The following is a 13,497-nucleotide window of genomic DNA, read 5'->3' as shown; positions in this document are numbered from 1 at the left end:
GTCTATTTGTCCGCAAACCAGGACTTCTACCCTTACTTCCTGACTGTAAACCCATTGCTTTCACCCACTAAACCTGCTTTCCATGAATAAGAAAGTAAAATGCAACCAATGATTCATTCATTTATTCATCTACTATTTATTGATCATGCGTGATATACCAGGTCCTGTGGCAAGCATCAGGATAGAGAGGACAATAAAGCCCCCGCCTTCATTACACTCTACCTGGTGGCAGACAACACAGAAACAAGCAATGATATGCCAGAGAATGACAACTGCTATGACAAAAAATAAAGCGGAGTATGGAGACAGAGTTACTGGGCCTTTGGGGGAGCATGGGGCTGGCTGAACGAGATGGAGGAAGGAGCCCCGGGAAGAACTGGGAGACAGCATCCCAGGGAGAAGCAGCAGCACGTATAAAAGCCAGAGGCAGGAAAGCACTTGGTTTACTCTAAGATCAGCTCAAGGACTCCATGACCACAGTGGTTCAAGCATAGGGGAGCATGGTCAGAGATGAGCTAGAAGAGGGGGCGGGGGGACAGAAGGAAGAGCTAAGGGCAGAGCTGGAGGAAGGAAGAAAAATCTGACCTGGAAGCTTGCTTTCCTTTTTCTTTTTCTTTCTTCCTTTCTTTCTTTCTTTTTTTTTTTTTTAAAGATCTTTATTTTTTTGAGAGAAAGAGCACAAGCGGGGGTGGGCGGTGTGAGGGGCAGAGGGCAGAGGGATAAACAGACCCCCCACTGAGCACAGAACCTGACACAGGGCTGGATCCCAGGACCCTGAGATCACGACCCACCAAAGTCAGATGCTTAACCAACTGCATCACTCAGGTACCCCATACTTCCCTTTTCAGTAAGAAAAACCTGTGTGTTGATCAACACTGTGTTTTAACATATCTTCCTCTGTTGCTTGTCCCTTTCACAGGCATACAGGTTTTCCCAGCTTCCTGAAATGGTCATGGGCTCTCCCCCTCCGCCTGTACCTCCCCGGACTGGCCCTGTGGCTGTTGCTTCTCTCAGGCGGTAACACATTCCTTTCTTGGCCTTGTCTGGAATGTCGGGATAGGATTTGGTCCCGTGCACTCTGACCTGACAGATTTCCTTCATGCCTGCTCCCATTCAGGGTGCATCCCTTGTACAGATAACCATGTGCTTGGGATACCCCGAGTACTACGAAGGAAGTGGGGGCACAGAGGGTTGACCAACTTTCTTTTCATTTGAAATGGAATGTCCTGTAGAACCTACAATTGAAGAAACCCAGGGTCAATCAACCCATTCCCTGACCTGCAACATCTGAAAATTATTCCAACTCAGGCCACTACAATGGCCGCATCCAGTCTGGGCAGCTCCAGGCACATGTGTGCTCCCTGAAGCCCCATTTGTCATTTAGAGGTGGTGTCCAAGAGGCCAGCAAGCGGCACGTCTAGGCACCCACCCTCACTCTTGACTCCCAGGAGGCTGAGAGCACAGGAACTCAGATATGTATAAAGAGATAAACTCAGAAAGCTACAACTCAGATATGATAAAAATATTGTCTCTGTTCTGTAACCATCTGACAAGCCGGTGTTTTAAATAAAGATAAGCAAGAAAGACAAAACCCGTGAGCACCGAGGGGCGTGCTGGAATAGGCATCGGGTCCAGGATTAAAGAAACAGCTGGGCCCCGGGGTAGGGATAGGCCAGTGCCCTGGCCCTCCCTCCCCAGCCTCCCCCGACATGCTAGCCACACCCTATCTGGGGATCACAGGTCTGACCTTTGTGGAAATAGTGAAGAAAAATGAGTTCCCCCCAGAAATGAACCTGCCCTAATTTTCCAGCAGTTTCGAACACCAAGCTGTGTGTAGACACCAGCTCCTGACCGCAGTGAGCCCGGGGTGGCGTGGGAAGCAGCAGACCAGGTTCCAGCCTAACCTGCTGTGTAACCCTAGGCGAGTGGCCTCAACTCGCCAGCCCCCTGTTTCTTTCTCTGTAAAATGAGGGCAAGGGTCTAACAGATGGCAGAGACTCGGGGATTCCTCCAAGGGGGCTGAGTGTATGGAGCAGAACCTGGGAATTTTCCTGGGAAGCGTTTTCTAAACTTGTAGCAGATACCTGGGAGAGTATGTGGGAAGCCAGGGAAGTGGGGGAGCAACCAGGAGAAAGAGGGGAGGAAGCAAGAAAGGAAAGGAGACCCCACACGACCGAGCCCCCAGCACCCACTCTGAAGCTGAGTGAACTCATGCCAGCCTCTGTGTTTCACCCTCCCTGGGCAGTGGTGGGGGCTTTAATTACTGCTGAGAGCTCTAATGCGATGAGCTTCACAGCAGTCATTTGTGGCCCATTTGCTACAGGCCAGGGTCCCTTTCTTATTTCTTCTCTCAACCCTCCGTCTCTTCCCACACCCTTCCACACTGTCTGCCGTCTTGCCAGATACCAGCAGGTCACTGCTTTCCATTTAGGCTCGGAGGATTAGAGCAGGGAGGAGCCTTGGACAGGGGGTCATCCACCCCCTTTGTTTCACAGACAGGGAAACTGAGGCTCAGCAGAGGGAGGAAGCTAGGACCCAGACTTCTGCCTCTCTGCCCAGCTGCCTTGCTGTGGCTCTGTTCTGTTCCAACAGGGACAGACCCTCTGCCGCTCAGAGGGTGGCCATATGGGCTGGCAGCCTGCCACCTGCTGTGGCCGCCTTTGCCTCCTTCCACTTTAATTTTAGGAGAGCCTGAAGTCCCTCTGTGAAGGGGAGGATAGAGACTGGCTAAAGCACCCTTTATTAGAGGGGGAGAGGCCGGCCCCTGTGGCGCCCAGGCAGCCCTCTTCTTACTGGCTTTCTGAGCACTAAGTGGAAATACGATGTGTTTAATGGGCTGGATTCTCTGCTTGCTTGTGGGACAAAAAAAAAAAAAAAAAAAAAGTGCTTGTCATTCATAACGCTTAGAAAGTGCTAGGCTCCTGGTTCCGGGGGCAGCCCGAGTCTTGGGCTTCTTGCTGCCAGCAGCAGCAGCAGCAGCAGCAATAGCGGGGAACGTCGTCCTCGAAGGCCCTCCCGGGTCACCAGCCCTGCTGCGGGGCTGGGGGGTGGGGTGCGGTGGGGTGGAGGGGTGGGGGCGTGCACTCCGGACGGAGGCTTCTCATTGGCTGATGATGATGTCATCCCTTCCCAGGCCGACCATCCCCCTGCTAATACCCAACGCTAATTGCCTGGCTTATTTTTATGTGGAAATTAAGTGGGCTACTCCCCAGAGACACAAGAGCCACCCTCAGGGGAACACTGACCTTGAATATCTAAAAATGACTCCAGCTCGGTCCACCACCACGGCCGCTCCAGGTCTGGGCGCGCTGGCCTCCTTTGTGATTGGGGGGCAAATCCAGGCCTGAGGACCGCACCCTCGTGGGGCTTGGAGGTCATCCGCGGCTCCCAGAGGTGACCCCCGAGGTGACAGGCGGGCGGGAACTTCTGGGTGGTGCGGCGGCGGCAGGTGTGGGGAGCGGCTAACGCAGCCCCTCTGCGCCCGCAGGTCCACCTCGGACGTGGGCAGCAAGACCAGGATGGCCGAGTCCGCGGGGCCCGAGCCCGCCCAGCTGCACGACAGCGCCTCCTTCGCGCAGGTGTCCAGAGGCCCCGTGTCCGTGGCGCAGTTGGATCAGTCGGCTTTAAATTACTCAGGTGGGCAAGGGGAGAAACGCCTAAAAAAAGCCGGTGCTTGCACCCCAGCCGCACCCCAGTGCTGTGTGTGTGCTCTTTGCACTGCCCTGCCCCCCACCTCCACTTTCGCCACCTGCTACCTGTCATCCTCAGCAGTCAACAATCGAGGCGACTGTATGTCTGACTTCAGTAGCCCTGGCCTGGAGAGCTACTGTTCTGTTTCTTTAAAGAAAAATCTGAAATATGACAAAATAGGAAGAAAAATGTTATAGACAGAGTATCCGTTAACATTTGCCAGACTTCAGGGTTTCTTTGTAGTTTTTATGTATCTTTAAAGCATTGCAGATAGACTTTCCAGCCCTATCTCATTCCCCCTCTTCCCAGAGGTAATCCCAATCCTTAAATTGAGTGTGTTAACTTTTTTGCTACATGGGTATGTGTATGCAGTTGTGCTGTTGGTATTTTACATGTACACAAGGGACATCAAACTGTGCCTTTCCCTCTGCCTTTGTTTTCTTGACTCAGGCTTGGGTTCAAGATGGGTAGGTACGTGTAGCTCTAGTTCATTTGTTGAAACTGCCATATGGATTCAATGATACCATGTGCCACAGTTTGCCTTTCCCTTAAGGAAGGGCATGTGGATTGTTTCCAATTTTTTGCTGTTACAAACAGTGCTGAAATGAACATCAAGGTTTATCCATGCCCTAAGTGGTTTTCCGAGTCTTTTCAAAGCACACCTTCTAGGCTAAAACCGCAAGCAGTCGGTTGCCAGCACTTACTAAAGCGTTCACTGTGTCCAGAAATTCCATCAGTGGAATCCATCCCTTTTGGTTTCTTTTCTTGCCTTTTTAAGATACCTCTTTCTCCTAGGAGAAAAAATATCTGGACAGTGAGATGTCCCTTCTTGCCAGTAGGTCCGGGGCGTTGGGATGGGGCTGGGGGATCTGCGAAGGGAGTTGCGCCATCATTTCTCTAGAAAACCAGGTCTGCCTCCCAACAGATGACTGTGCCGGTGGGCGGGGCTAGGACTGCAGGTGGAGGTCCCCTCTGCACCTCATGACCCCCTCTCCCCATGCCAGAGCTCCCCCTCCCCTCCGCCGTTTCCCAGCTTCCCCCAGCTTGTGCAAAGGCCAGCCCAAGAGGTGGGGTGCTGGTCTAATCTTCCCCACGCATCTCCCCCACACCAGGTAATACGGTGCCGGCAGTGTTCGCCATCCCAGCTGCCAACAGACCTGGCTTTACCGGCTACTTCATCCCGACGCCTCCCTCGTCCTACAGGAACCAGGCCTGGATGTCCTATGCAGGAGAGAATGAGCTCCCAAGCCAGTGGGCCGATTCGGTGAGACCCCTGCTGATGCCCTCACAATCTTACCTGCTGGACATGCTTGAGGGAGGAAATAGATGAGAGGTTAAGACAGTGTTGTTATCTCAACCCACTTCCCACTAACCAGGTGGCTAACATCGGTCACTTGAGAGGAGACAGAGTGGTCAGGTGCGATGTCCTGTGACAGAGGGACTTGAGACCCGCCTTCCAGTCCAGGTTCCACTTCTTCCTAGTGGGGTGACCTTAATCAAATAAATTTTTATTATCACTATAATTTTTTAGTGTTTTCTATGTGCCAGACACCATGTTAGATATTTTATTTGTATTACCTTAGTTAATCTTTACAACAGTCCTAGCCGGTAGGTGTTACAATTCCCATGATGGGGAAACTGAGGCCCAGTCAGGTGACCTGTCTAAAGCCACACAGTTGTAGGAAGGTGCTAAGGCCAAAATTCAAACCTGCATCGCTCTGGCTCCAAAGCCTGTATTAATTTTGTTCCTTTTATTTTTGTTTTTATTTTTTTTAATTTATTTATTTAATAAACATATAATGTATTTTTATCCCCAGGGGTACAGGTCTGTGAATCGCCAGGTTTACACATTTCACAGCACTCATCATAGCACATACCCTCCCCAATGTCCATATCCCCACCACCCTCTCCCGTCCCCCCTCCCCCAGCAACCCTCAGTCTGTTTTTTGAGATTGAGTCTTTTATGGTTTGTCTCCCTCCCAATCCCATATTCTTTCATTTTTCCTTTTCCTACCTCCCCCCAACCCCCCCACATTGCATCTCCACTTCCTCATATCAAAGAGATCATATGATAGTTGTCTTTCTCCGATTGACTTATTTCGCTAAGCATAATACCCTCTAGTTCCATCCATGTCGTCGCAAATGGCAAGATTTCATTTCTTTTGATGGCTGCATAGTATTCCATTGTGTATATATACCACATCTTCTTTATCCATTCATCTGTTGATGGACATCTAGGTTCTTTCCATAATTTGGCTATTGTGGACATATCTGCTATAAACATTCGGGTGCACGTACCCCTTCGGAGCACCACGTTTGTATCTTTAGGATATATAACCAGTAGTGCAATTGCTGGGTCATAGGGTAGCTCTATTTTCAGTTTTTTGAGGAACCGCCACACTGTTTTCCAGAGTGGTTGCACCAGCTTGCATTCCCACCAACAGTGTAGGAGGGTTCCCCTTTCTCCGCATCCTCGCCAGCATCTGTCATTTCTTGACTTGTTAATTTTAGCCATTCTGACTGGTGTGAGGTGGTATCTCATTGTGGTTTTGATTTGTATTTCCCTGATGCCGAGTGATGTGGAGCCTTTTTTCATGTGTCTGTTGGCCATCTGGATGTCTTCTTTGCAGAAATGTCTATTCATGTCCTCTGCCCATTTCTTGATTGGATTATTTGTTCTTTGGGTGTTGAGTTTGATAAGCTCTTTATAGATTTTGGATACTAGCCCTTTATCTGATATGTCGTTTGCAAATATCTTCTCCCATTCTGTCAGTTGTCTTTTGGTTTTGTTGACTGTTTCCTTTGCTGTGCAAAAGCTTTTGATCTTGATGAAATCCCAATAGTTCATTTTTGCCCTTGCTTCTTTTGCCTTTGGTGATGTTCCTAGGAAGAAGTTGCTGCGGTTGACGTCAAGGAGGTTGCTGCCTGCGTTCTCCTCAAGGATTTTAATGGATTCCTTTCTCACATTGAGGTCCTTCATCCATTTTGAGTCTATTTTCGTGTGTGGTGTAAGGAAATAGTCCAATTTCATTTTTCTGCATGTGGCTGTCCAATTTTCCCAGCACCATTTGTTGAAGAGGCTGTCTTTTTTCCATTGGACATTCCTTCCTGCTTTGTCGAAGATTAGTTGACCAGAGTTGAGGGTCTATTTCTGGGCTCTCTATTCTGTTCCATTGATCTATATGTCTGTTTTTGTGCCAGTACCATACTGTCTTGATGATGACAGCTTTGTAATAGAGCTTGAAGTCTGGAATTGTGATGCCACCAACATTGGCTTTCTTTTTCAATATTCCTTTCGCTATTCGAGGTCTTTTCTGGTTCCATATAAATTTTAGGATTATTTGTTCTATTTCTTTGAAAAAAATGGATGGGATTTTGACAGGGATTGCATTAAATGCGTAGATTGCTTTAGGTAGAATAGACATTTTCACAATATTTGTTCTTCCAATCCATGAGCATGGAACATTTTTCCATTTCTTTGTGTCTTCCTCAATTTCTTTCATGAGTACTTTATAGTTTTCTGAGTATAGATTCTTTGCCTCTTTGGTTAGATTTATTCCTAGGTATCTTATGGTTTTGGGTGCGATTGTAAATGGGACTGACTCCTCAATTTCTCTTTCTTCTGTCTTGTTGTTAGTGTAAAGAAATGCGACTGATTTCTGTGCATTGACTTTATATCCTGACACCTTACTGAATTCCTGTACAAGTTCTAGCAGTTTTGGAGTGGAGCCTTTTGGGTTTTCCACATATAGTATCATATCATCTGCAAAGAGTGATAGTTTGACTTCTTCTTTGCCAATTTGGATGCCTTTAATTTCTTTTTGTTGTCTGATTGCTGAGGCTAGGACTTCTAGTACTATGTTGAACAGCAGTGGTGATAACGGACATCTTTGCCGTGTTCCTGACCTTAGCGGAAAAGCTCTCAGTTTTTCTCCATTGAGAATGATATTTGCAGTGGGTTTTTCATAGATGGCTTTGATAATATTGAGGTATGTGCCTTCTATCCCTACACTTTGAAGAGTTTTAATCAGGAAGGGATGCTGCACTTTGTCAAATGCTTTTTCAGCATCTATTGAGAGTATCATATGGTTCTTATTCTTTCTTTTATTAATGTATTATTATTTATTATAATAATAATGTATTATTATAATAATGTATTATTATTTATTAATGTATTTTATTAATGTATCACATTGATGGATTTGCGGATGTTGAACCAACCTTGCAGCCCTGGAATAAATCCCACTTGGTCGTGGTGAATAATCCTTTTAATGTATTGTTGGATCCTATTGGCCAGTATTTTGGTGAGAATTTTTGCATTTGTGTTCATCAAGGATATTGGTCTGTAATTCTCTTTTTTGATGGGATCCTTGTCTGGTTTGGGGATCAAGGTGATGCTGGCCTCATAAAATGAGTTTGGAAGTTTTCCTTCCATTTCTATTTTTTGGAACAGTTTCAGGAGAATAGGAATTAATGTTTTTGTTATTTTTTTAAGATTTTATTTATTTATTTATTTGAGAGGGAGAGAGTCAGCATGAGCCAGGGGGAGGAGCAAAAGGAGAGGGAGAAGCAGATTCCCCACTGAGCACGGAGCCCAATGCGGGGCTCGATGCTGGGACCCTGGGATCATAACCTGAGCTGAAGGCAGACACTTAACTGAGCCACCCAGACATCTTGTGTTCTTTTAGTTTTAAAATTCTATAAAAATTATAGATGAAATACCAGAAAATATAGTTTTAGGAAGTCAAGATTGAATTACTTTGCAAGTAGATCCTAAGGCATTCTGCTTGACTTCCAGCAAAAGACTGTCTTATCAGGACACCTGGTTTCATCCTCCATCATAAGAAGGTGTATATGGCACAGTGGATCTGGCCCAGTGGACACCAAAGAGGGGTAGCAACCAGTTGAACCTGGATAATCACACCCAAACCTGCCTCTGAGTCACCTGTCAAGGGCTGCTAAATGAAAAAAATCAAGCAAAAAAAAGAGCACAATGATGGCTTCTAGTGTGGGTTGCCCCATCCCTCTGTGAAACCATCCATTATGGGTAAGAAAGGCAGGAGGTCTCCCAGGCTCAACCTGAGGGTTCCCTAATGCTATGTGTCATTTTAGGGTTTGGTCTCAACATTTGAAATATATCCTAGGTTTAGCAAACATGCTGAGGCCCAAGGCCCAGGTCATTTTTCTCCCTGTCCAAAGCCCTGGGCTCCATACTTTCTACCTCCACAGGTTCAATTCAGCCTTGGTGCTGGTGTCTGTTCTTATCATAGTGATACCACATCTGAATGCCATCAATGGGGTAAAGCTATCCTATATAAATTAATTTTCCTGGGGTGCCTGGGTGGCTCAGTGGGTTAAGCCTCTGCCTTCGGCTCAGATCATGGTCTCAGGGTCCTGGGATCAAGCCCTGCATCAGGCTCTCTGCTCAGCAGGGAGCCTGCTTCCTCCTCTCTCTCTCTGCCTGCCCCTCTGCCTGCTTGTGATCTCTGTCTGTCAAATAAATAAATAAAATCTTAAAAAAAAAAAGATAAATTAATTTTCCTGATAATCAAAACTTATCCTTTTAATTTTCAAAGCACTTAAAGTATATGCTATCTTACATTTTAAAAATTCAGGAATGAATTTATCCTTCCTTCCTTCTTTAAAAGAGGAACACAATTGAATTTGTCTCTAACAAATGATTCGACATCATCATTATGCCTTACTAAAATGACATTTGTCAGATGCGCTCTGATGGTAGGATGACTGCCTACACCACACATCTCCTAACTACTATTTTTGCAGTTACTACAAGGCTCAATATGTTTTCTCTCTTTTTTCAACCTTGTTCCCAGCCAGACCATCTATTGCTGTCAGTGTCCCCACTTCCACAGATATACTCACCCTTAAACATGCTTTTCCTAATGGGCTGTTATCTGCAAATGAGGCATATCTGAGCACATTGGAATTGTTTGTCAAGTTGGAGTAAATAAGCTTTAAGAATAACTGTAGGGAATCCCTATTGTTAGGTCTACAAATCTTAATGTGAGACTTTATGGCTTCTGTTTTGGTGGTTTGTGGGCCTTTTGCTTCCTTTGTCGTGCTCGGCTATTTTAAACAGCTGAAATCACTGGGTATGCGTTGATCAGTTCAGAGCTTACTTGACTCCATAATTCCACTTACAATCTAAACATGCTGTGTGCTTTTCAGAAAATAGATCATACTTAACTTGTGACAATTAGGCAGTAAGCCTCCAGCTTTGTCGGTTCACCCTCTGCATGGAAAGTTCCACTGTGTACTCTGCAGGAGTCAATGGAAATACCTTCCAGAATTTCGGCCCTTGCCCTCAAGACACAGATAATAGCTTAGCCAGGTTTAGGGCCCCTTCCAGAGGCTTTGGGGTTCACAGTGCCTTTAAGATGAACAGGAACCCAGCAAACCAAAACCCAGCCTTCCTAACAGGATGATTCGACCATCCTGGGTCCATCCCTCTCAGTGCGGAGGAGAGTTCGTTTCCTATTAGTTGTATTTAAGAGGAACATGATCACTGCGGCTTAAATGGGTCTTTCCTGGAGCCCCATTACCGCCTGCAGTTAAGCAGGGTGGAGAGTCCACACGTGGAGCTCAGTAGCCAGGAACCACAACAGGGGGATTTCTCGCAAGTGAATGAAAGTACAGAAAGCTGTACTGAAGGCTCAGAGGGACCAGTTGTCAGCTTGAGAAATTGGGGCAGGGATAGTGTCCACTTCCATATCCAGATGAGAAGGAGAAACTAGCCCCCCCCACCCCCCATCATTTGGGTGTCTGACCTTCCTGATCTCCAGGTATCCAGACATCCAGAGCTAGCTCAGACCAAATCACTTCAACCCAGGTCTGACTAAGAGAATTCATCCTCGGCACTGGATGGAGAAGGGTTGGGACGGGTGTGCTGTGATCAACAGGTGATGCCTGTCTTGGGCACTGCCTGGGAAAGGAGTGGCGTTTGCCAGCCCCAAATTTTGGCCCGCAAGATGTGATGGTTCCAGCCTGGATCTAATATTAGGGGAGAAAGACTTTCTCATCTGCTCATCTTCTCCACTCCACTGGAGTGGAGTCAGGCATCCCTGGCCTGTGCCAGCCACTGGCACCAAGATGCTTGACGCTGAGAGCTGAGGGGTCTCGAGAGCCGGACACTGACTCTCAGCTCCAGCTGAACTTGAAATGCAGGGAGAGGGGATACGACAGCTTCCTTCACAAACATAGGGCACCATCTGGTCATCCTTCAGTGATTTTCAAACCGTGTTCCTTAGAACCCCAAGTTCTGAGAGACTCCCTACTGTGTACCATGCATAATTCTGGGCACTGGTGCACAGTGACAAGCAAGACACCATTCTGCCTTTACGAAGTTGATGGCCTGAGACGGGATGACGTCATGAGCAATGACTGACTCTAGAGAAACTGCCTGGAAGCACCTTCCAGGGAGCTCTCGGCTAATGTAGGGCAGGGGAGGGTATCCTGGAAGAAGGGACCTTTGAGCTGAGACCTGATGTGTCCGGTCCCCTGTCCTGGTCTTGGCTCTGTTTCCCCACAATCACTTATACATTCCCAGCACTTGTGGCCCAAGGACACAGACAGTTCGACTCTGGTTTTCCTTTAAGATGCAAGGGAAATACGTACAGAAATACGTACTGCCCTTGTGTAGAAACACCCACCATTAGCACCCATTTGCCACTTTGTCTTTCTTTGCCAGGTCTTGGGAAATTGAAGCCTCAACCTTTGGGACATCCATCCTCCCACTTCTTCCCTCACCCAGGCCCTCACCTAGCCCATTGACGTAGCCGCAGAACTCTCTTGACCTCCAGTGGGTCTACTTCCAGTGTCCTTTCTAAAATACAGACCCCTCCTCTGCCTGACGCCCACTGGTGGCCCCAGGCCAGGCGTCAGGCATGCATCTCAGAAAGCTGCCTGCTTGCGGGGCGGGGGCTGTCAGAACATCTCAGGCGGGGAGTGGAGGGAGGCTGCTCTCCTGGTGTACATTCGCCCATCCAAAATCTCTGACTCATCACCCAACCCCATCCGACTCCATCCTCACCAGGCAGACAAGTGTCTCTGTAAAGAATGGGAACATGCCGTATTTCTGAGAAGCGTGCCATAGAAAACTGAACTCTGCAGCCTGGCATTCGGTGGCTTTCCGATCCGGCCCTGCCTGGCTGTCTTCCCTGGGCTTCTCCCATACCCCATACATCCTCTCTGGTCAGATGGAACTCTTCGAAGCTTCCTGGACACACCGTCCTCCACACGTACCCCTGTGCCTCTGTCTTTGCTTTTCCTCCGCTGGAAAACCCCTCCCACCTTGACTTCCTGGCCACAGCCCGTTCATCTTCCAGACCCAGCTAAGCTGCATCTCCCTGAAGGCTGCCTGACTCCCCACACGTGTCCCTTCCCCACAGCACCCTGTGCCTCCGTTGCCCACAGGCATGCATCCCACAGGGGTCTCGCTGACATTACAGGATAAAAAGGCCTTTTGTGAGTTGTTCTGAAACACCATCCCCACCTATGGCACTGTTTCTGTGGGAAAGTTTATCTTGAATTCCAGATCACTGATGTGTCCTTATCACCAGCAGTGTCCGGATATGTAAGCATCAAAGTATGTGTCTTCCACGTTGAATAAAAAGAGAAAAATTTTCAAGGAACCCAGATCACATCCCAGATCTGAGACAGTGCAGGGACTAACTCTCAGCCCCTGGCGTCACACAGACCTGCTCCAAGCGTGTCTCAGTGGCCTGTTAACCGTGTCACCCACGACTGTGGCATTCTGCTTTGGTGTCCTGTCCTGTAAAATAAGGACGACAGTATCTGCCTCTGAGGTTGTTGCTTTGAGAACCAAACGAGATAAGGTGTGGGAAGCCCTTAGCACAGGGCTTTCCTTCCGTGTCAGCAGTCTCCTGTCAGTAATGAATCCCTGAGCTCTTTGAGGTCCATGAAGAACAACACTTCTGTTTGCTGGATTGTGCTCATGTTAAAAGCGAGGCAGGTAGATTCAGGGGTAGACTCAGGTACATGCCAGTTGCTTGTAGCAAGGTTCAAAACCCCTTCTTCACTCATCCACCCAACGTATCCAGTGAGTCCAAATTACCTGTGTTCTGAACAGACTCCAGGTTTTATATATGGACGATGGTGCGTGGTCTCCATTTTCTTCTGAAGCTCTTCCCTTGGTTTCAATCCCCACCCCTGTGTCCAGTACCAAGTGTGCCCTGTGACTGGAGCCCCTTCCTAATCCTGGACCCTTCCCTTCTCTCCCGACACCCTCTGCAGGTCCCCCTCCCAGGGTACATCGAGGCTTACCCCCGGTCACGATATCAGCAAAACTCTCCGTCCAGACTCCCTCGCCAGTACAGCCAGCCCTCAGGCATGCACCCCAGCCTGGAGCAGGCGCCGGGGCCGTCCACGGCGGCCTCGCAGCAGAGCCTGGCCGAGAACGACCCGTCGGATGCGCCCCTGACCAACATCTCCACTGCAGCCCTCGTGAAGGCCATCCGGGAGGAGGTGGCCAAGCTGGCCAAGAAACAGACAGACATGTTTGAGTTCCAGGTCTAATACCTCCGCCCCGTGGGACTTCCAGACTCCGAGGAAACAGTCTTCCGGTGCCTCGGCCTGACCTGCTGGGACTTGAGGCACAGACCCTGTGGGAGTCATTCTCACCCTCTGAAAAGGTGAACACTGGGGCTTCTGGGCCACCGAGGACACTCTTGGCCAACTGGATTCTTGGCTTCTTCTGCTGATTGTACATCAAGAAGTCCCCACGTGGGACCCCATGTTTGATAGTCTGTGAAGTTAAATGTTTGAACT

The 13,497-nt window shown here is 48.3% G+C and overlaps 1 protein-coding gene across 4 annotated transcripts in view; it reads left to right on the top strand.

Moving 5' to 3' along the window:
- The window catches only part of KIAA1549L (KIAA1549 like), a gene marked incomplete at both ends in the record, with an annotated part of 252,816 nt that extends 239,571 nt beyond the window's left edge, over nucleotides 1-13,245 (top strand). For all 4 annotated transcript variants that reach the window (XM_080817502.1, XM_080817503.1, XM_080817501.1 and 1 more), the window contains 4 exons: nucleotides 920-1,017; nucleotides 3,488-3,636; nucleotides 4,803-4,954; nucleotides 12,964-13,245. In XM_080817502.1, coding sequence (XP_080673628.1) covers nucleotides 920-1,017; nucleotides 3,488-3,636; nucleotides 4,803-4,954; nucleotides 12,964-13,245 — 681 coding nt within the window. The remainder of the gene's footprint in view (nucleotides 1-919; nucleotides 1,018-3,487; nucleotides 3,637-4,802; nucleotides 4,955-12,963) is intronic.
- Between the last annotated feature and the right edge of the window lie 252 nt (nucleotides 13,246-13,497).

Source organism: Martes martes (genome assembly GCF_963455335.1).
Source record: "Martes martes genome assembly, chromosome: 10".
In the NCBI taxonomy this organism is placed as follows: Eukaryota; Metazoa; Chordata; class Mammalia; order Carnivora; family Mustelidae; genus Martes; species Martes martes.
This window is presented reverse-complemented; position numbering and strand designations above follow the sequence as displayed.